This window comes from Rhyacophila brunnea, unplaced genomic scaffold, assembly GCF_057557595.1.
Source record: "Rhyacophila brunnea isolate RB1 unplaced genomic scaffold, BYU_Rbru_1.0 scaffold_6, whole genome shotgun sequence".
Lineage (NCBI taxonomy): Eukaryota > Metazoa > Arthropoda > Insecta > Trichoptera > Rhyacophilidae > Rhyacophila > Rhyacophila brunnea.
The window spans coordinates 6,217,796-6,239,188 of NW_028233276.1; the positions used below are offsets into that span (position 1 = coordinate 6,217,796).

The window sequence follows — 21,393 nt, forward strand, 5'->3', positions numbered from 1 at the left end:
CAATTTAATATTTTCATTTATCGACAATAATTGGTAGCAATTCTCGCCCGGATTTTGAAAAACATCATAGCAGCCAAAGGATTAAGGAATGTCCAGGATCATGGTTTGACAATACAAAAAAAACTCAATTTTGACCTACGACGAGCATGTCCCCCTTTAATGTTTTAAATAATATGTGTATTTGATAAAATCATTTGGGACCTTGTTACTAAAAAAATGATTTCAGATAAGTGAACAAGATTCTATCTACAAATGAAACCTTGTTCACAGGCAATACAATATGATTTGAAATAATATATTTAAAAAAATAAATTAAGACAAAAAATATGCTTGAAAACATTAAAAATAATTTTATTTTAATTATTTAACAGCCCAAGCACATTGGACTATTGAATAGTATGACTTACTACATTAGACACAATTTCAATAGCGTGTTTTGCAATAGGTATGTCGTATAATATTAGATAGTTTTATGTGCAAGGTCGTGATTTTTTTTTCCAACCATGTCCCATCCTAATAAGATCATAGGGTCTCCACAGGGTAGAGATTTGTATTAACAGATTTTGTTTTTACGAGAAATGGATATCAGCCACTTGCTCAACCTATTAGGTCCACACCCTGACCCAAACACAAATTGATAAACTAGTATTTGCCAGACCCAGGATACTTAAGCCGCGCGGCTATCGTGGGTGTCAGGCCGTGATTACCCATAAATTATTGAATAGTGCGAAGTTAGATGCCATTTCCTTTTCAATTCAGAATATCAAAGATCCGTGTACAGTTGAAACCTGGTTTATAAATTTATTGTCGTAGTTTGAACTTCAAAAAATAATCTCTCATTATAGGCATTGATATGTAAGAAAGAAATAATATATACTATACTTGAAAACTTTTCTCTAAGAAAGTACGTTTGTGTGAAATTGTTGGATGGAACCTTTTTATTCTAAGTCGCATTATATAATATTATGTGAATTTTATTTCACTCACTCGCTCTAGCAGCTAAAACATTTTAACACCTGGAAAAAAAGATGGCAGATATTTACCCGTCAGCGTGAAGTTTTACGTAAAATTTGCGGTTCAGACGTGGCTTGAAATTTGGTGTTTTTTTTTCAAAAGTCCAGCTAATTATTTCTTGCTTAGAGACTTTTAGAAATAATTAGGGATTTTTAGTATATAGCATACTGGTAATATACAATAATATGAACTGGTTGGTAGCACTGTGCGGTTTCACATTTTGCCATCTGCCACTCCTTTGACGTAAAAATAAACAAACACGTAAATAAAAAATTATTAATATTGTTCGTGACATGGCGGGCCTCGCCGGTTTGGCTGAAAATTACTTCAGCAACCTAAATCCGATAGCTTCAAGAATCCATTCTGATATACTTGAAACACGAAACGCTTACGAACACCTGTGGGATACTTTCAACGACACCGAGAAAGCTGAGATCGTGGATGAGTGCATTATAAAACCAGAAATAGCCCTAAAATACGCCTTTTTGGATCCCCTAGACATAGACTTGGATGCCAGGGGCTTCAACAAAACAGATATTTTAACCTATTTCGATGTTCCGTGCGGGAAGAAAGTTATCCACGATGGCACAACGAAATTTCGAGATGAACACTCTTCCCCTTTCAGTTTTCATACCAAAAGCCAGTTGGACCTTTGCTCTTTTAGCGAAAAACGAGCTATAAGGAATCCTAGACCAAATAATAAACCAACTACCCCGCCAATTTTAAAAAGTGAACTCGCAATATCGCATTCAAAAGTTCTGTCAGAGTTGAAGACTGCTCTGAAAACAAATGAAAGCAAATTCGAATCACTTGAATCCAAAGATAAACAACAAGAATTTTCTTTGAAACCATCGAAGGTGGTCGAAGAATCAAACAGTTCTGGTGGATTAATATCAAAATTAATGGGGAATAAGAAATTGAAAAGTGGAAATGCCGAAGAAAGGGAGCATCTGGTATCGCCGTCTCGCCAGTGTCAAATCGTGGCGTCTTCTGATAATTTCTTCAAAACTAATTTCCACTCTTCGAATGCAGGAACCACCGCCGAATCCCATAGTAATGTGAAGGATATGAACTCGCAGAATATTGCGAAAAGTATGCCTGCTTATAAAAGCATGTCGGGTAAGTGCTTTACACAATAATAATTATTTAAGTAGGTATATTTTGTTTTCAAACTTATAAATTAAATTTCATGAAAAATATGGATGGTACCGAACTATCAAATAAGAATAAACCGGCTCTCGCATCAAAACTCGTCTCGTGTGCTGCACAGCCATAAAACAAACCTTCTGAAAACTGAGATCCAGTGTTGCTTGTGAAACCGTACACATCTACCTAGTGACAGTCGCGCGTAACCTTCGAAACGTATAGATATTTGAATGCATAGATCGGCGAGGATTGGAATGACCAATTCGTATGTGTTTGTATGTGACTTCGACGACTCGGAGTCCGAGAAGGATGCAACTTGTCGATTGCAACAGCAGATGTTTTTTTCAAACGAAACAATCGCATTCGACCAATCTGCAGAGCTCCATTTGGCAACGTGTGTTTTGGGAATAACGATGACGTCACATCAACGTATTCGACACGTTTTAGACGAGACGAATTTTGATGTGAGAGCCGGCTAAAGGTTCTTGTCGGCTTACAGGAAGCCAGCAGCAAACAAATTTTGAAAATAGCCGATATACTGGATTGTAATAGTCGATTTGTTAGGTTAGGTTAGGTTTTCATTCTTAATTCATGAGTTTTGCCAAATCGGCAATGAGTATTGGCGCGGTTCCCGCCTGGCTTCCTGTAAACCGACTTGTACCAAATAAAATTAGTGATCCATTCAATATAGATATTCATGGGTTTGGCAAATCTACATATTGTTTTTTCAATGTGTATTTAGGTTGAGCAAGTGGCTAACATCCATTTCTCCTAAAACAAACATCTGTTTAGAATCTTCTTCGTGGGGTGGCCAAGATCCAAATCAGATAAAAGGAAAAATGTCAATTTACTCATCTTGATCATTAATACACTTGTATTCCTTCAATCCTGAGCTTCTCAATTGCAGGTACATGTGCATAGTGACTGATATACCTTGGTATGAATAAATAATTTTTCAACAAAGCATTCCATGTGTCTTTTATCGCGCCTGACTCATGTGTCACATTCTGATATGGATATTGTTTATGAAATGTCATTGTTTGACTCATATAAACAGTAAAGCAAACACATATGACAAGTGCAATATAACTACAAACTTATCAAATACTGCTGAGTATATTTGATCATACATTAAATACATGACCTTATTTAGTTGTCGCTAGCCAGGTGTAAGCTTCATGTTATTTTGTGCTATTATTTCAGGTCTTGAGGAAGCACGGGCATTGCTGACTTCCACCGGTATGGGAGACAGTCTTGCCGCATCCACAGACTCTGAATTCCTTTCGTGTGAAGAAAACACTTCAAATGTGGGCTCGTTGGCTTCGCCCTGCGGAGATTTGCCCAAGACAGGGTTAGACTTCCTCGACAACTGGTAGACGTTTGCGTCACTACTGATTTAGTGCGGATAAATGAATGAACTTTTTGATTTTAAAGCAAGATCTTGATTTTATTATTTTGTGCTATTGTATAGGAATTGGTTTAGCGAACCTGGTTTCGCTTTTCAGCATCATCAGTGAATAAACCTTTGTACTGTTTATATACTAAATTAACTGATTAAAAGATCGAAAAAAAGTACAAATTAATTGTTGAATTCAAGCAAAACTCATGTCACTAAAACCGATTTCTATTAAGTAGTACAAAACTCATCAATTAGTATTTTTCAGTTTCCATCAAGTACATACCTTCAGTCAATAGTATTAGATTTTTATTTATTTGATGCTCTGATGTAATGTAATAGCCAAACAATGTAATCTAATACACCATTTACACATGCATGGATTTACTGCTATGGCCATAACAAAAAAATGCACATGTATACACGTATTATCGTGCAAATTGCATGCATGTATCAAAAAAGTTCAGAAGCTTTGAATTTTCATGCGACAATTGGACTGTGCAATATCTGCGCCTGCGCAGTAGAATAGTAGCGAACCTGCCGGTAAAAAACCAACTACATCGGGCAGACTCATTTTGAGGTTAACCGATTGTCACGTCCTGTCAAAGAGTATCATAAAATGACAACATCGCGTCTCGCTCACTCTTGAAGAATGATATTGACGAGACATTCAGTTTTTTTTATGTCTAAACAGTTTTTATCGCGGTAGTTTAAAATACACACAATTGGTACAAGTAAATCCATGCACGTGTACAGGCGCTATAACATTCAAGAATGGAAATAATATCATTCAGCTATGCTGGTTATAAACATTGAAGATTTTAGTGAATTTTTTTGGTTTCTATATTATTTACATAAGCTTTATAAATTAAAACATGACTAAAATAAATGGAAAAGTAGAGCAGTGGTTCTTAACCTGTTCGAAGTCACGGTGCACTTTTGATCATAAGAATAAATTGCGGTGCATCAAAATCGAACGGTCAGAAAACAAAGAAATATGCGGACATAGCTTGTATTACAGATTACCTGAGTCAAAGAAAAAAAATATTAAAGAAATGATATAGGTATGGAAAAACTGTAACTAAAATTACCCTTAACAAAATGGAATTTATTTGATTTGAATATCAATTAATGTGATACCTGAGCTTGTCGGATTTTGCAGATTTCATAAATATTAGGTCAAGTATTTGATATTATAACTACCCTCAATTCTTTCTGGTTTTTTAGATATTACATTAGTTATTGTTGAGAAACCGAGCTCACACAAATATGATGTTGGGAACTGTAACAAGATTTTCAGTGCCCTCATGTAGAGAGCTGGACAGAAATCCAAAATTCCTCCATAGTTATTTCAGAAAATTTAATTTTTAGAGTATCCGTTGACAAGGTGACAATTCATCTTCTTCTTGGTACGAAAATTCACAACTCGATGTTTCAATCGTAGCAGATGGATTTCGTATCCAGTCATATTTTTTTTATATCTAAGGAAGGAAAGTAATATACCTACTTACAATCTTTTCTTCCAATAAATTCCAATTCGGAAAAATCTAAATCACATTAGATCTTTCGTCGGCTTTCATAAATTTGTGAAGGATTTTTTCGGTTTTCACTATTTTGCAGATTTTACTGCTTTTTTCATTTTTTTCTGCACTGCAACAAGCTAGTAGTGCACCGGTTAAGAACCACTGATGTAGAGTATGGTAATTTTTTTTGACCGCATTGCCTTTCGAAGGTAGGTCTGTGAACTTGTTCAAAAGTCAAAGAGACTTTCATTTTATATTCGCAAAAAATAAAAAATTGCTGCTAAAGAATTTAATTACGTCGAATTCTACTCTTGGAAGCCATTTTGTTAACGCATTATTTGCGCTACTGAAGCATTTATTTACAGATTCTAAAGTCAGGGTGGAGAAATGTTATGAAATCACAATTTATTTAGAAATTTATTTATGTAGTTTTCTTTCCATGATGGAATTGAATACACAATATTAATATTTTTAAAGACGTGTAAGTCATTTTATGATTATTTATTTAGTACGAATGTATGCTCAAGAACATGTAAACATATCCTGCCTGTAATAATTTTTATACGGCATAAAATTATATCTGTATAGTTTGAAAGTATATTTTATATTCAATTTGCTCCACCCGGATTATCATGTGATTTTATTAACAATGGCAGTTTTAGCTCTAGTATTGTAATAGTAGCTTTTTTAAAATATATTATTTATTGTATGTAACACGTTTTGAGTAACAGAGAAGTATAGTTTTTATTAAATACTATTGATAGCTTTTCTGGAAATTATTTAGACTATCTGTTCTTAGAAAATTGTTATAGTTAACCTGTTGAATCGCTCGATGTAATAATATTATTCATTTACATCTCCCTAGTAATAATAATAATAGATACATCTAAACGTTTTTATTTTGTCATAATAATGTTTAAATATTATATTTACAACCACTCTTAACATATGTCATACTGTCATGGCCCCCACATCCTGAAGCGGGCCCCCAGGCCATGATCATTGGCAGCCCCCCTACCTATCGCTGAGATTGAAGGCAGTCTGATGCTCTACAGTGGTGTTTTCCAAATAGTGGATCGCATAACCATATATTTAAAAATGGGAATAAACCCAAAGTAAAATAGTGCCGCAGGTGATTTTTTTACTACTTATTAGAGCAAATTTAAGATGTGAATTTATCTCATTTATCTGGTCGACCGCCATGCCGCGCCGCTAGGCTACAGCACTGTCAACACCGCCTTGTGGGGGCCATGCATCCCGTTATGATGGTTGTTTGTAGATTCACTACCGAGACAAGTGCATCGTTCATTCGCAGCATCACATCATGTAGGGCGAGTATTGTTAATTGGTCATAGTGCATGTAGTAAGTAATTCACAACATGATATTGATAATGTAAGAATCGTTGAATATAAAAATAAATATTAGACTCGCCCATCAGGAATTAGTGTTATAACATTTGATTCAGGCATACACAGTAATTAAATCTAGTATCTTAGATTTACTTGATCGATGTTATTTGTGCCGTTTCAGTCTGGCAAATACAATATTTTCTCTCTTTTATATTATAAAAAAACCATGTCGGTTTCCATTAAAATTTATTATTTTGTATCCATACGATGATTGATAATGCTCAACTTTTGTAAAATTGGTATTAATAAGTATTACGTGAAGTCAATATAATATGTATTTGTACACAGCCCTTTGGCTTTAGGTCTTGACTTTTCCAAAGCTGTTTTATCAGTCTCTCATAAGTATGTGACTACTATAATATCCGTGTATGGCATGACTATGTTGATAAGTTTGAAAACATTAATTCTCAGAGCAGCTATTTGTAAGGTTGGTTTTCTGTGGGAAATCAGGAATGTTTTTAAATTTTGGTTTGTTGAGAATTCACAAACATTTTACAAAATTTTGAAAAACATGTAATCTGATTTACCACAGAAAGCCAAACGTACAAATAGCTGCACTGAGAATTGATGTTTTTAGACTTATTAACATATTGACGCCATACACGGGTATATTGTTAATTGTGCCCTTAAAACACAAATTATACTGCACCTTGCACATTATTGTTCACTTGTCTTCGAATCTTTTATATCAATGGGTTAATTTCATAGGTGTATGTACGTCCAATTTTGTATGTTTTGGGGAAATTGAATGTGAACAATCCGAATAAATTGAAAGAAAGGTAGACATATTGTTAAAATCGGTATTTTGTTCATAACCCTATTTATTTGAATGTAGAGTGTAGCATGAAGACAGGTTTTTTTGTAACATTTGTGCATTAACCCATATAGATGTTTAATATAGGATTGCATGTAAATTGTACGTAAGACATTTTACGGTGGCACAGTTCGCCGTGAGCTTTATTATCGGAAAGAGCCGTATGGCGTATACCATACGGTCTCACAATTTTATTAGATTCAATATGAACATTAATTCAATTTTCATAGCTGATTTGGCAAAATTCATTCAAGAACGAAAACCCAACCTAATAAATAATCCAGTATATCAGCTATTTTCAAAATTTGTTTGCTGCTGGCTTCCTGTAAAGTGTAAACCGACAAGAACCATGTTTTATTTAGACATGAATTTTATGTCAGTACTATACGACCCAAAGAGGTTTGACGGTCTTTAATATATGGCCATATATTTCCGATACAACATTTCACGGTGAAGTGTGATACGCCGAACTGCATATGTACAAGTTTCCGGACACGTTAATATAGGCAGCCATTTTGAATATTACTTGGAAGTATTTTTCGATGTCTTGGCCACTTAAAATTGGTGAACAACTGGTGGTCGACTTGTCAGTATACAATGTTTGACATCCACTTGGGTTCCTTCTATTTGCTATGGCTTAGTCAAGCAATATATAATTATTTTCCTTGCAGATTGTTCGATTACAAAAGCGATAAGCCTTGTGTTGCTATTATAATAAGATCTTCCTTATATTATTATTATATTTTATACACTATTATTATGCTCTCACTTATGCAAAAATCCTTTTATATAAAGACTGATATTATATTCTATGTATTATGTAACGATAATAATTTTCTATACACCAGTGTCCTGTATCTTATACAATATACTCAATTAATAATAATAACGTAGACTAGGTACATACTAATATTTTTTGTTTTGTTTGTATTTTTCAAACTGGTAATATTAATTTAAGAATAAGTTATATTATATATATATATATATTATAAATAACCTTTATATTAATGGAGTCAACTAAAGAACTTAGGTTTAGTATTAACCCGTAATCATACATAATCCAATAATAAACTGTATTAATCTGTGTCTTGCCTTTAGCTTTTAATTAATGAAATAATCATAGAAATAGATACAGAATAGATTATTTTTGAAGTGAAACTTTTTTTACTCGGAAGAGTGAATCCCACTGATGTGTAATGTAAAATAGAGTCACGAAAAAATCCTGACAACTCATGACTCCCGAATTCTGTTAGAAATTCCTGAGACGCATTCACATTAAAGCCTCGGTGTATGTCAGTAAAACATTATTGTTTTGTATTGACCACGGACACAAAGATTGAAAGAGTATCTATCGCGAAAGAAGACATTTGAATGCATCTCATAAAAATAAGAAAACTCTTACAATTGGACGACAAGTGTATCCGAGAATAGATAGCAAAAACAAAAGATTCACTTATATCTAAATTACATTTTTTTTGTATTACGGTAAGTATCTTTTCCAAAGTATTGAATTAGACTTTGAATTGGGATGGAGCCTAAGTGTATGAAAGAATGGGCAGAAAGGCATTCATTAGTTTGTTGCATTGAAAAATGGTAGATATTATGACAAACGGAAACTCGCTTCAGTGACTTCAATAGAGAAACCACAGAAGGCTCCATCTGATAAAAGAAGAGTTTCTTCAACATCTTCGATATTTTCCAAATTGGTGAATATATATCATTAAACTATTCATATCATTCCATCCATTACTCTTGGCTAAGAACATTTGCGCAATAAAGGTTTCAAGTCAATTAGGAATATTTTAAACTAAGTATGTATCGTCTCGTATTAATTAAAAGGTATTAAATATTATAATAGGGGCTTCGTATTTGTCCACGGCATTTCATGATTATTATTTATTCTAATTGTTTTCATACTACAAAATATGTTTGGTATTCAATAAAAATATTGTTTTTTTTTCACAAATATTCTTTTATTTACTTATTTAGTATTTTCTTGTCTAATTACTTATTCTAAATTGTTTCAAATTTAAATGTAAATACATCGAGATTACTGGTTGGATCACATTAAAAAATAGATAGCACCACATTTTAAAGTTTGCAGTATTCAGCATAATATTATAATTCAGGTAAAAGAAGTATTATATTTTGTATAGATGCATCAATTATTATTGAGTTAGGGGAAGATGCCTAATTAAACTGCTAAAAATAAACAATATTTATTTTTTTAGAAACGCTTTATTGTAATAATATGTTAGAGTAGTGTAAAAAAAATAATAAGGTAAAATGCCACTTTCACTGTCTCGGGGGAAGATGCCATAAATTAAAAAAAAATATTTAAGACTTGATACAGAGGCCAAAAATATCTGTATTGGTTGCGCGTGGCACATGTAAATAGTATTGGTCACCTGTGCAACCTGACCCCTGATAATCAACCGTTGGGTATTTCTTTATCAAAATGTCCTATACAGTGTATGTCATACTATGTACATTAACAATATATTTTTTTCGCTCATTTTTTCAATTATCAAATTTGACAGCTCTATCTCTTGGGATTTGTCTTTTGTTACTAAAGAGAGGTCCTAAGAAAGGCTGGTGCAGGAACATCAAGTGACGGGCAAACAAATCAAGCGTCTTCCCCTGACTTAACTTACATTTCATCACCCCAGTTGTAACTTAATGTAAGGTGTGATTTATTAGTTTCAAATTCTACGATCCAACTAGAAATATATGAATGTTGGTTCTGTTGGTAGGTATATACAGCAGAGTTGACTTCCTGATGGTAAAGGCATAGACTAACACTACACAGATTTGTACAATTCAAAAAAGTCACTTTCCCCTTACGGCAAGTTGCTAGTATAATGTCATGGTGTGTTATATTAGTAGCCAGTCAGGATCATGCCCTTTTCCACTTGGTCGGCCTTTTCTTTTCCGGCTAAAATTTCTGAGAGTGCCAAAGCGAATTGGAACGCCGTTCCAGGACCCTGTAAAAGAAAAATAAATATATAAAACGTGTCTTAACAATTAAGTAAATACATGCATTTATTTTTTAATTACTAAACATAATTATTAAGTATAAAAAAATATTTTTTTCTCATAACTTTTGGATATTAGGTATTTATAGATTAATAAACTTTTTATGCTATAATTCAATAACAAGTTTATGTTAATAGTCCATCGTAATCTGGAATTTTTATCAACAAAATATTACATTAATGATTGTGATGACCTTTTACAATAAATACAAGCAATTGGACAAAAACAGTTAAACATTTAAATAAAAAATTTCAATATAAATGGGAAGTATGGCCCTGTGGGTCTATTCTATACTTATCGAACACTAAATTGATAAATAGTATCAAACTTAGGGTAGGTTTGTATCAAAATATTAGCACTTATTGTAACAATTACACGAAGCCGGTTTTTATTGTTGCAATAAGTGCGATATTTTAACAGCAGCAAGATAGGTGCTGTTAAAATATAGCACTTATTGCAACAATAAAAACCGGCTTCGTGTAATTGTTACAATAAGTGCTAATATTTTGATACAAACCTACCCTAAGTTTGATAATATTTTTCACTTTATCACTTTAGCGGTCGATAAGCATAGAATAGACCCACAGAGAGGTCAAAGTGGAGTCCAAAAATGTAATAATAATAAATAAATTTATGTATCTACATTAGGTATTATCTGTTCGTTGGGTAGGTCAGTTTCATGGACGTTGTAGTTATGATAAACTTTAAAATTGAGTGATGAAGGATGACTAACTCAATAATGAATATTTGTCTGCAGTGTTTTTTTGGTTGTTTCAGGAAGGAAATTATTGATATAAAATATTATGTTGATCGATTTTGTGATAATTAATTATTTTCTAAATTTATTCCTGTCACACAATTCTAGCTACTGTAAGTTACATTAGTTGTATATTGGTATCTAACAAAGAGTACCTACAAGTAGCGTTGGATTGTTGGAGTGAGGTAGTTACTGTTTGGCTTATATAGATTGACATCTATGTCATGGCGCTGTTTGCGATTGAAGTATTGCGCCACGCGCTTTTTACATGCTAACGGTATTGCAACAGTTTTAGCTCTAGAAACAGTCACAACGACGTGTTGGTCTCGGTATAGAAGTCAAATCTACCACTGATTTTATCAGAAATGATAGTGTCAATTTCGAATGAATATGGTTTTACTGTATTGTTATAGGTTAGGTAAAGCAGGTCATTTTACCCGACTTGTGATGATGTTTCCGTCAATGACGACCTGCTTTCCTTCCACGTAAGTATATTTTTCACCATCCATCATGGTCGCTTTGGTTGTCGGGTATGAAGTTATATTCTTTGATAAACCAATCCCATGAGCTTTAAACGCAGTGGGAGCTGGAAAATAAAGGTAAATTAAATTATAAGAAATCTTGACAAATAATTAAAAGATAAAAAGAACTTTTTATATACAACGTTTTTAAATTTTCTGTTGAATTATTATGCTCAATATGCTCAAACTTGTACTTGATATGAAGTAAATAAAAAACAAACAAATATAGAATACTGAAAAGCCATTTTGATTTCCATAGTAACGCACATATATATTAATAATTTGGTTGCTAGGTCGACCCACTTCGCAACCAATAATAGTGGATTGGATTACGGATTTCTTCCGAAATAACTTTTCATACAAAACAGAATTAACTGAAAATGGATTCAATTCTACTTAAAGATGGCTAAAAGTATTAAAAGAATGCATTGGCATCGTGTTCTGATATATTCTAAAAGTTTCAAATGTCAAGCGAGTCGGGAAGTTAGTTAAAAATCGATTGCAAGATTTGTACCGGATAAACAAATACCGGACAAATAAGAATACGAGCTAATAAAAACGTAAAATCTACAAGTCCACGATTTGATATTAGTGATAAATGATTTTGTGCCAAGCGTAACTATTTGGTTTTATCCACGGAATCGATTAATAAAAAGAAATGTGAAGCCAGTCACTATAGACCAAGAATTTGGAGTAATATTTGTTTTATGACTTGTATAATGGTCAGGTCATACACCCAAGAAATAAAAAGCCTCCGGAATTTTAAATATTATCAGTATTGTATCTGTGTTTCGTTTATGTGACAAACTTTAATGCATATTATGGTATAATTATTGTTCTTTTATTCTAATATTATTTTATCACAAAGTTTATCTCAAATTTCTCCACATTCGAGAATTTAACCATGTTTCAACCTCACCCAGAAGGCAACCCACTTCCCATTATTTTTGTGTTCCCTAGTTTTAACATAAGTTTCTTTTTTCTATCATATATCACTTTAAATATTCGATTTCTTTAATTCGGCTTATGAACATTTCTTTCGCATGCTTTTGGTGGGTTTCAGAAATTATAGATTACATATTGTTTAAAATTGCATATTGAAACTTTAATGTTATAAAGTAAATACTAGATCGATTACTATTAGGATACTGGTTAGGTTTATTAAAGACAATTAGTGTAGGTATAATAAATTATCACCTGCACAAATTGCTGCTACTAAGCGGCCAGAACTTTCTTGTTCTTTCAATAAAGTTCCTACCACCGCACTGTTCGCAAGTCTCTCAGAACCACCGAGACCCCCAGGAAGGATTACCTGTAAAAAATAATTATGTAAGCTGGCAACATCTGAAGAAACTAAAAATCTTATAGGTAATAATTAATCCTGATACGTGCCAATAATTCATTAACTGCGGAAAGGATTACATGTAAAAAATAATTACGTGAGCTGGCAACATCTGAAGAAACTAAAAATCTTATAGGTAATAATTAATCCCGATACGGGCCAATAATTCATTAACTGCGGAAAGGATTACATGTAAAAAATAATTACGTAAGCTGGCAACATCTGAAGAAACTAAAAATCTTAATAGGTAATAATTAATCCCGATACGGGCCAATAATTCATTAACTGCGGAAAAATTTCATTTCAATTAATTTCAGGCATGTTTAATTGCCCATCGCAACATAAACTCAATTCGTTTGGCATGTTTACATGATCAGTGCAGTGTACAGGTTAAGCTATGATTGCTGAAAACTAGGTCGATGATTTTACTGACCATAATTAGTTAAAGTATTAAATTAGCAAATTCTTTGTTTGTGATGTTTTCCCAATCTTCCTTCCTTTCCAATTTTCATAATCCACTGAATAAAATAGCGAATGGGTGCCAATCAATTCTTATAAAAATCTGTGTGGTACTCGTCTATAAGGCTAGTGCTGCTATCACGCAGTCAATTGAAACCTGAATGCAAACCAAAACCCAACACATCTTACCATGGCCTACACATCCTGAAGCGGGCCCCCCAACCTATCGTTAAGGTTAAGGGCAGTGTAATGTTCTATAGTAGTGTTTCCCAAATGATATTCCGTGGAAGTCCAGGGTTCCACGTAAAATAATTCCGTGTATTTTTTAGCGATTTTTCGTATTTTCAAATAAATCAACTTGAATTGTCGGCACTCAGCATCATATTATGAAGCACTGAGCGCGACCCTCTTTTGTGATAACCCAAGTTACATCTGACCCTTCGCCATGTTGGATAAATAGTCATTTTCATTAGTCAGGAGACACTAAAAATAATTATAAAATAAAATTCTACTCGCTTGGCAGGCGACTTTTTTTACTATTAGAGCTTATAAATTTACAGTGTGTTTATCTAATATAACTAGTTTATCTGCCACGTCGGGCCCCTCCTGAGCCCGGGCCCCCAGGCTAGAACCCTGTCAGCCCCCCTTTTTGGGGGCCATGCATATTACATATTATTATGAATAGGTATGTACCAACTTTGTGGGTTGTGTTAGATTTTGGTTTTTTTTTATCAAGTACCCTGAGTTATGAGTATTAATTGTATTACTTACTACATCATAAGACTTTGTTTTCTGCAGAGCATCTTCGAGTGAGGTGTCGGGAACTATAACTACATCACGGGAACATTTCACTGCTCCGGAACCATCCAGCCCAGCTAAAGTGACTGCCACCTAATAATATGCATGCATTCATTGAGTTATCATAATGGATTAGTATTTCATTTAGGTTTTAGCCGCACAAAGTGTTCGATTTTCACGATTCATGGAGCAATAATAAATCAAGTGATACCGAATGAAAGATTCTCTTGCATTTTGTAAATAATTTTTTATCAAGCTATTTGTATTTTCTGTTGTTCAAAATATATTCCAAGGCCGCATTATATTCCGGCTTCCACAGTGGTAATATTATGTTATTATAATTTGAATATTGTGTATTTTTTTTTAATATAAAAAGTACGCTTGATTAAGACTGAGTTTGAGGCAGGTTAGTTTTGGTGGGTCTGTTTGTGTTAAGGTATCCAGAAACGTTTTCTTATCTAGAGTAATAATTTCCAAACTTTATTATAAAGGAGTACCCACATATAAAGGAAATAAATTCAAAAGAATACCCAAATTGTAGACCCCTGCGTTTAGTATGGCAGTGTATTAAATAAGTTCTTACAATAGTTTAATTTATGAAATAGAAAACTGAATGTAGATAATTATTTTGAACAACTTCAAAATGCCGTGAGAGTTTTACCAATTAAGCTACTTATAAAGTTTTTGCCCGGAAAGTGAGAGTCCGAAGGAATCTCACAAGATTTGTTCGAGGATTCTTTTATACGTTAATTTTTGAGGTTGTTGGAAAAATTGTATATTCAATGAAGAATGTTCACAAATCTGCCTTTAACTGTTACAATAAGTTAACCATCTAACTAAACTGTCAAAAAGTGCTATGTTTCAACAGCCCCTCACTTGGGTGCCTTAACTTTTAGAGCGAGATAGACAATTTTGACAGTTTAGATGGCTAACTTATTGTAACAATTATAATACTCAATACATAAATATGATAAACTACAGTCGATAGCCGCCTTGTGTATAGCCACTGGTGTATTATTTAAGTTACCTAAATAAAAATATTTTAAAGTAGGTATGTATATTATACGTAATCGTTTTATAATAATATGGCAATATTACATGTTATGTAATATTAGAATAATCAATTCAAATTCTGAATGACATTTTAAGGTTAACGCTAAAGATAAGGAATATTTGAAAAATGCATTAGTTAATGATAATAATATTTGGGTATATAATAAGTACTTACACCGGCTCTTCTCAGTACATCTACAGATATGATAGTTTCCATTTCTTCAGCTCCTTCTGCTAAAATAACCAAAGCTGTCTTCGACATGTTTGCGCAGGAAATACTGAAATAGTCTTTTGGTGAAAAATTATTGTTTGAAGTTTGACAGCTAATTTGTGAAAACCGGATAGAATTCGTCGTCCGGATAGCCAACCGGAACATCAACATTGCATTGGAGGGTTGCAACTGTGTTATTATTATTTTTCCTATTTTTATTTAGCGAATTTTATTACTCCAGCTGCCAAAATTAGAAATCTTATAATACAGAATATTTTTTCCATGTCTTTTTATAATAATTGATAAATATATTATACTTTTAAAAATGATTATTTTTTCAAACTTGGATTTTTAAAATAGGGAATAGTATGTTTATTCGTGATAATAACTCTATGGACATTTTTGACAGAAGACCATAAACAAAAGTTCACGGAATACCTACGGTGTTTGTTTATATTTTACATTCGATTTGTTGTTGATCTTGATCGATAGGAAGATTGCGACTATTACAAAATAATGATATTCACAACAATTTTCAAACTATGATTAAGTACAAATAGCCATTCAAACATTTTGCAGTAACGAGTAAGTAAATTATGAGAGTTCAATATCATTTTCTATTTTAACTAACAAGAACAATAACTATTTTAGCAAAATATAGAGATGCTGACTGATTATATTATATTCATCGATTGTTTATGTCGGTGGTCTTATACAATTTCTGAATATAATACATATCACAGGAACAGAAACTGGGCTGCGTGCATCAGGAAGGTTGAAGATACTGTCTCGCATTGCTTCTAGCTTGTATATTTTGCAATTGTTTTTTCTTTAGATGGACAGCATTGAAGTGGGTAGGATTCTCATTAGAGAAGTCGAGAAGTATCCGATTCTATACGATTCTGGGAGGCCAGACGCCGGTAATAAGTTGATTAAACAAGACGCATGGGAAGATGTTTGCAAGGCAGTGATCACTACTTGGGAAGAGTGCTCCATTTACGAGAAAGTAAACGCAAGTAAGTAGTTCCAAGCCTCCATAACCGATAGGTACTGTTGCACACTAGAAATCTAGTAGGTAAGATGCCGGGTCTGATTGTCCTAATATGAGTCTTTTCCAAGTTCATTCACAACATACTCATTGCAGTATTCTTAATTCTTGTGTATATTCCGTCTTAAATAAATAATCAAAATTAATAAATGATAGTGATCTTTCCGAAAGCACGTCTCCCAAACTACCTCCTCCATGGCTCACTGATTAAGAATTAATTTTCAATACTTTATGTTCCACTCTATGGAAGCAGATATTGTAAAAAAACAAAAACGTATATATGAGGCGTCTAATTAAAAAAAGCGACAAGTCCACAATTCGATATTTGCGGGAAACAACGTTTTTGTGTTTCAAGCTTCAATTATTTGTTTTAACGTGAGATTATTTTTTCCGTTGTATTCTATGTCGAAATTAGAACCAAATGGCAATTTGTTTCAGCCGATAAACTCTTAAATGTAATAAATATAGGCAAAATAAAATTGGACGTAGCGGTACTTGAACCTCACTTTTTAATTTATTCCGCATAAGGCACACGTCATGAGTTTACCGGATGCTACAGCATGGGAGACGCCATTTCCAATATTGAACGTTCTCTTATTGGCTGACTTAATCACGCTCGAAATCAACCAAGCTTTAAATAATATGAGACACGGACTTGGCGCTTTTTGTAATAAATCGAGACTTACAATATTTTTTTTCGTAGGGTTTTGTCGCGTTTTGGAATTTATAGATCAATACATATTGTGTAAAATTATACAAAGAATACGTGCATATTTTTTTCTCGATTTTAACCAAATGTGGACTTATCGCTTTTTGGAATTAGACGCCTCATATCAATTGTATTTTGCATCTTAGTTTAACATTAGTTGACATTCATGTAAGGTTTTATTGTAATTTTCATTTTTCTAGAGCGAGACATTCAAAAGAGATGGCAAGCAATTCTTCAACCTTTCGTCAAATCTTTGAACCCCAATAGTGGTGGAAAAAAACCTGATAAACAATACATATATCATAACGAGTTACAATTTATCATACCTATTCTGAATCGGTAAGTTTCATGTTTAGTAACATTCATACAAATTAGTTGTAATTCTGTGATACAACGATGCTATACATTGTCTACCTATATGAAATGTATGGTGCTAATAAATTGATTGACCTCACTATTCATTTATAAAGCAACATTTTCACAAATATGTGATAATCAGCTTTGAAGATTAATTGTCTTCTTTTTTTTTGATCATGTCCGATCCTAATAAGATCATAATATGGGCCTCCACAGAGTGGAGGTTTGTATTGACAGATTTTTGTTTTTACGAGAAATGGATGTCAGTCACTTGCTCAACCTATTAGGTCCATTTTTATGTCTTTTTTATGTTCAGCAAAACCTTGATTATCTGAATTTTCAATTAGCTGGATTGTACAAAACAAATAATTTCAATATACAAACATAGCGGTCATACAAATTTGTTGCCTACGTGACAAACTGTACCATTTATCGATAAGTATTTACCTATGCACTTCTAGCTGCGATATAGTGAAATTATTATACTCATTGGTGTATTGTTGTCTCATCAATGAAGTATAACATTCACACATTCAAGCAGCAAAATATAATCAATTTGATTAATGTACTTTTTTGATAGATACTTCATATTATCGCAGCCCACCAAATGGCGAACGTTGCCATAATTATAATACATAACGTGATCCAAGTGTGTATAATTGAATCATTGCTATCACAAAAAGATGTTTTGACAAAATCAAATAAAACAATCTCAAGTGCTAGCCAATGCAGGAAAGCCACCACAAAAATGTTAAATTAAAATATATATTGTTGCCGTAGAAAACTGCGTAATTAATGTAACATAAGTCTTATTGTTCAATGTTCATATGTGGAGCTATGCCCTTTTTAACTACTTTTATATTGCGTTACTTTAAATAATTTATGTCTAACTTAATTTTTTTAGGCCCAAAGTAGTTCCTACGATTTCTGCCAAAGATGATGTGAATAATAAAACAGTGAACAATTTGACTAGAAACATTGCTACAAGAACAGTCACCAAATCATACATTCAAACACTTCAGTCAATACGTCCTAAACCCGATACTTCAAAGAGTAAAACTAAGCGACAGTATTCTCCAACATCATCAGATATTCCTTATAAAAGTGTTTGTTTACAAGACCCTCTTCAAGTGTCTTCGACAAAAATCATGAATTTAGAACAAGGAAATACTTTATTGATGAATAAAACTTTAGATGGCACTTCGAATGTAAGGAATCAGCCAAAAATTATTTCATCTGTTGAAATCATTCCAAAAATGTACGTGCAAGTATTCCAGCCGTCAGATAAGAATATCGCCCCGCAACCTTATGAAGAAGTGTTAATCCGAGAAGATAACAATTCCGAAGAAGACCCATTGCAACCGCTGGAGGACGATCCTAATAGAATGTTCTTTCTTTCGCTGTTACCGTCGTTTAGAAAAATTCCTGCCGAGAACAAGTTATTGGCTCAATTGGAAGTCATGCAAGCCATCATGAAATATACCGTACCGAGTTCTAGTGGTGATGTGACACTTCTTTCTTCCACAATGCCAAAGGTCAATCCAAGTAAAGCTTCTGGCACTAAAAATACTACTTCAATGAAAACAGAGCTAAATACGTGAGATCGAATTATTATTGTTGAATCAATTGTACTATAAATTTAGATATATTGAGTTTTGTACGATACAAAATCTGAATATTTCTTTTGTAATCTATTGATTTATACAAAGTGATTTTACAATTTTTGATATTGTTCGTTATATCATTACAATATTCTATATTCGTGATATGACAGATTGGAAAATTTGATGTCTGTCTATATATCATACAAGGTGTATGAAATGGCAGAATGAAAACAGTATTGGAATTTATCTTTGCCTTGTGGTCTGTGTGGTTGACGAATTTTGATCAATTCAATTGTTACTGAGCATTCCAATGAAAATTAACTTGAAATTAATAATGTCACTGTTAATAGTAATAATCAAATTCATTGAGATATTTTTTTGCCATGAGCAATAATCAATACTGCGCTAAATTTTAAATAAAATGTGAGTGATCACCACGCGTGGCAGACTTGTAACTTTATTGTTGTGGTTGCAGAGATAAAAAAACAATTTTATCACATATAACGCATTAGTGTCAAATATTATGTTGATTTTTATTCTATGATTTCCATTGATTCACAATCTAGAAATGAAACAATTGGTTTTTGAGAATTATAAACACTCACTTGGATCTTAATTAATAAAAGCGTGAACAATTATTAATTTGCTCTACGTGTGTACTTAAAATATACGCTTTTCATTGGGATCACATTCTTCCATGAAATTATTATTTCCATCTTTGCCTCGATCATATGAAGTTTATGAGTCCTTAATTTCTTTTTGTCCGTATCAACACTGCATTCATTATTTCTCCGTTTCTCACTCATGTTTATAAATTTATAAGGGCGAAATATTTACATAAACAAATAAACTGGCAAAACGCACAACGCATCGGTACACGTCCTGACTCAAGACTAAACTTTTTTACGTATTTGAGAAGGTGACTGGGAGCGGAGGAGAGAGGTGTAACTGCATGAAAGTGCGAAGTTTTTGTATTATCAACAAAAATTTTAATTTTTAGAAATGTACAAAAGTCGAGTGCTGCTTGTGCATTATAATAAACTATAGAATATAATGTATAAAACAGTAATTTATTAAAGTAGTTGTAATTTGTATCAACTTGATAAGGTTTCAAATAAATCAATTACAAAATGATCGTCAATATTTTGAAGTCTTGGTTATTGTATTAATTTTGTGTGTCGGAATTCACCAATGCAAAGCTCATATTGCCATATGATTTTTATGATAGAATAGTTTATTAAAATCCTCTATAAGCGATTGATTAGACCAATGATACTCAACCTTTTTTTTCTTCGGGCCAAATACATATATTTGTAAAGTAACGCGAGCCGCATCACTACTGGTGTGACGAAAAAAATCATGAAACCCCCCCTTTTTTACAAAACATTTTTGAGATTTAAAAAATTATGCGTGTTTTTTTAATTAATCGTGTACAATAGCAACACTCTTATACCAGATCTGATGTGGACCATAATGACAATCCTCTTCGGGTGTCACTATCTGTGCGTCAAAATCGAAACGAATTTCAAGATATACGAAATTCCTGATAATAAATGTGTTTCGGGCCGCACATAAAAGCTTAAAGGGCCGCATGTGGCCCGTGGGCCGCAGGTTGAGTATCGCTGGATTAGACACTACAAAAATCATCATCAGCTAGAATCAACCCACTGCTGGATAAAGATCTGTCCAAGATGATTCCGTTCCTTTCAGCCCTGTGCAGTGTATTTAATATGATCATTTTAAAGTAAACTGTCAATATGTAGTGTTATTTCACCCTTCCAGGCACTCCTTGCAGAATGGGTATAGAAGCGAGCAATTTTTGCCGAGAGGGCATGGACATGGGAGAGACATTGTGATGATACGGATTATTGTGAAGTAAAAACATGAAAACTAGATGTTTAGTCACTTTTCAATGGTGCCATAATAACCCAAATCAAGCCTTGGTTTATTTAATTTTCTACTTTCATGATAGGTACTACGCTGCTACTTTCAATTGGTTTATCAGCCGAAACTCCTTATCATTTTTTCCTACATTATCTACCTAGTGAAGTCTTGGTTTTCTATCAAGTCTTTTCCACCATGAGCATCTATCAAGCATCTTTGGGGTATGTAAAAAGCAGCGACCATTTGGCATGTCATTCAGAAACACTTCATGTTCACTCGTCTTACATATCTCGCCAATCAGAGTTTTCGAA

At 33.1% G+C, this 21,393-nt stretch overlaps 3 protein-coding genes across 4 annotated transcripts; 2 read left to right on the forward strand and 1 right to left on the reverse strand.

Annotated features, from left to right (window-relative positions):
• The first annotated feature begins 1,243 nt into the window (after positions 1-1,243).
• LOC147065156 (uncharacterized) lies at positions 1,244-5,340 on the forward strand. The gene is made up of 2 exons (XM_085957261.1): positions 1,244-2,133; positions 3,364-5,340. The coding sequence occupies exons 1-2, from the start codon at positions 1,308-1,310 to the stop codon at positions 3,534-3,536; spliced, it is 999 nt and encodes a 332-aa protein (XP_085813387.1). The 5' UTR covers positions 1,244-1,307; the 3' UTR covers positions 3,537-5,340.
• Positions 5,341-9,154: 3,814 nt separating this feature from the next.
• On the reverse strand, positions 9,155-15,657 carry dj-1beta (class I glutamine amidotransferase-like superfamily protein dj-1beta). Its single transcript, XM_085957262.1, has 5 exons — positions 15,445-15,657; positions 14,190-14,309; positions 12,815-12,929; positions 11,534-11,682; positions 9,155-10,287 (listed from the first exon to the last, which is right to left on the reverse strand). The coding sequence occupies exons 1-5, from the start codon at positions 15,649-15,651 to the stop codon at positions 10,183-10,185; spliced, it is 696 nt and encodes a 231-aa protein (XP_085813388.1). The 5' UTR covers positions 15,652-15,657; the 3' UTR covers positions 9,155-10,182.
• A 299-nt stretch (positions 15,658-15,956) lies between these two features.
• Positions 15,957-20,941, forward strand: LOC147065158 (uncharacterized). Of its 2 annotated transcripts, XR_015071749.1 has the most exons (5): positions 15,957-16,065; positions 16,316-16,496; positions 17,438-17,576; positions 18,499-20,169; positions 20,246-20,343. XR_015071749.1 is itself a non-coding variant. In XM_085956510.1 (4 exons), exons 2-4 carry the CDS (start codon positions 16,316-16,318, stop codon positions 19,193-19,195), a joined length of 1,017 nt encoding a protein of 338 aa, XP_085812636.1. In that variant the 5' UTR covers positions 15,957-16,065; the 3' UTR covers positions 19,196-20,941. The 2 variants fall into 2 exon arrangements, 1 of the variants encoding a protein (XP_085812636.1); XM_085956510.1 differs by having other exon boundaries at positions 18,499-20,941.
• Positions 20,942-21,393: the final 452 nt, after the last annotated feature.

What these genes read in the sequence shown, in the direction of transcription:
- dj-1beta (XM_085957262.1), bottom strand. Translation starts at nt 15,651, where the DNA reads ATGTTGATGTTCCGGTTGGCTATCCGGACGACGAATTCTATCCGGTTT. An exon ending in ATGTACTGAGAAGAGCCGGT is followed by an intron (nt 14,310 to 15,444) that starts GTAAGTACTTAT and finishes GCATATTATTAG; the next exon opens with GTGGCAGTCACTTTAGCTGG. An exon ending in AAACAAAGTCTTATGATGTA is followed by an intron (nt 12,930 to 14,189) that starts GTAAGTAATACA and finishes TATTTTTTACAG; the next exon opens with GTAATCCTTCCTGGGGGTCT.
- LOC147065156 (XM_085957261.1), top strand. Translation starts at nt 1,308, where the DNA reads ATGGCGGGCCTCGCCGGTTTGGCTGAAAATTACTTCAGCAACCTAAAT. An exon ending in TGCTTATAAAAGCATGTCGG is followed by an intron (nt 2,134 to 3,363) that starts GTAAGTGCTTTA and finishes CTATTATTTCAG; the next exon opens with GTCTTGAGGAAGCACGGGCA.
- LOC147065158 (XM_085956510.1), top strand. Translation starts at nt 16,316, where the DNA reads ATGGACAGCATTGAAGTGGGTAGGATTCTCATTAGAGAAGTCGAGAAG. An exon ending in TTACGAGAAAGTAAACGCAA is followed by an intron (nt 16,497 to 17,437) that starts GTAAGTAGTTCC and finishes TCATTTTTCTAG; the next exon opens with AGCGAGACATTCAAAAGAGA. An exon ending in ATCATACCTATTCTGAATCG is followed by an intron (nt 17,577 to 18,498) that starts GTAAGTTTCATG and finishes TAATTTTTTTAG; the next exon opens with GCCCAAAGTAGTTCCTACGA.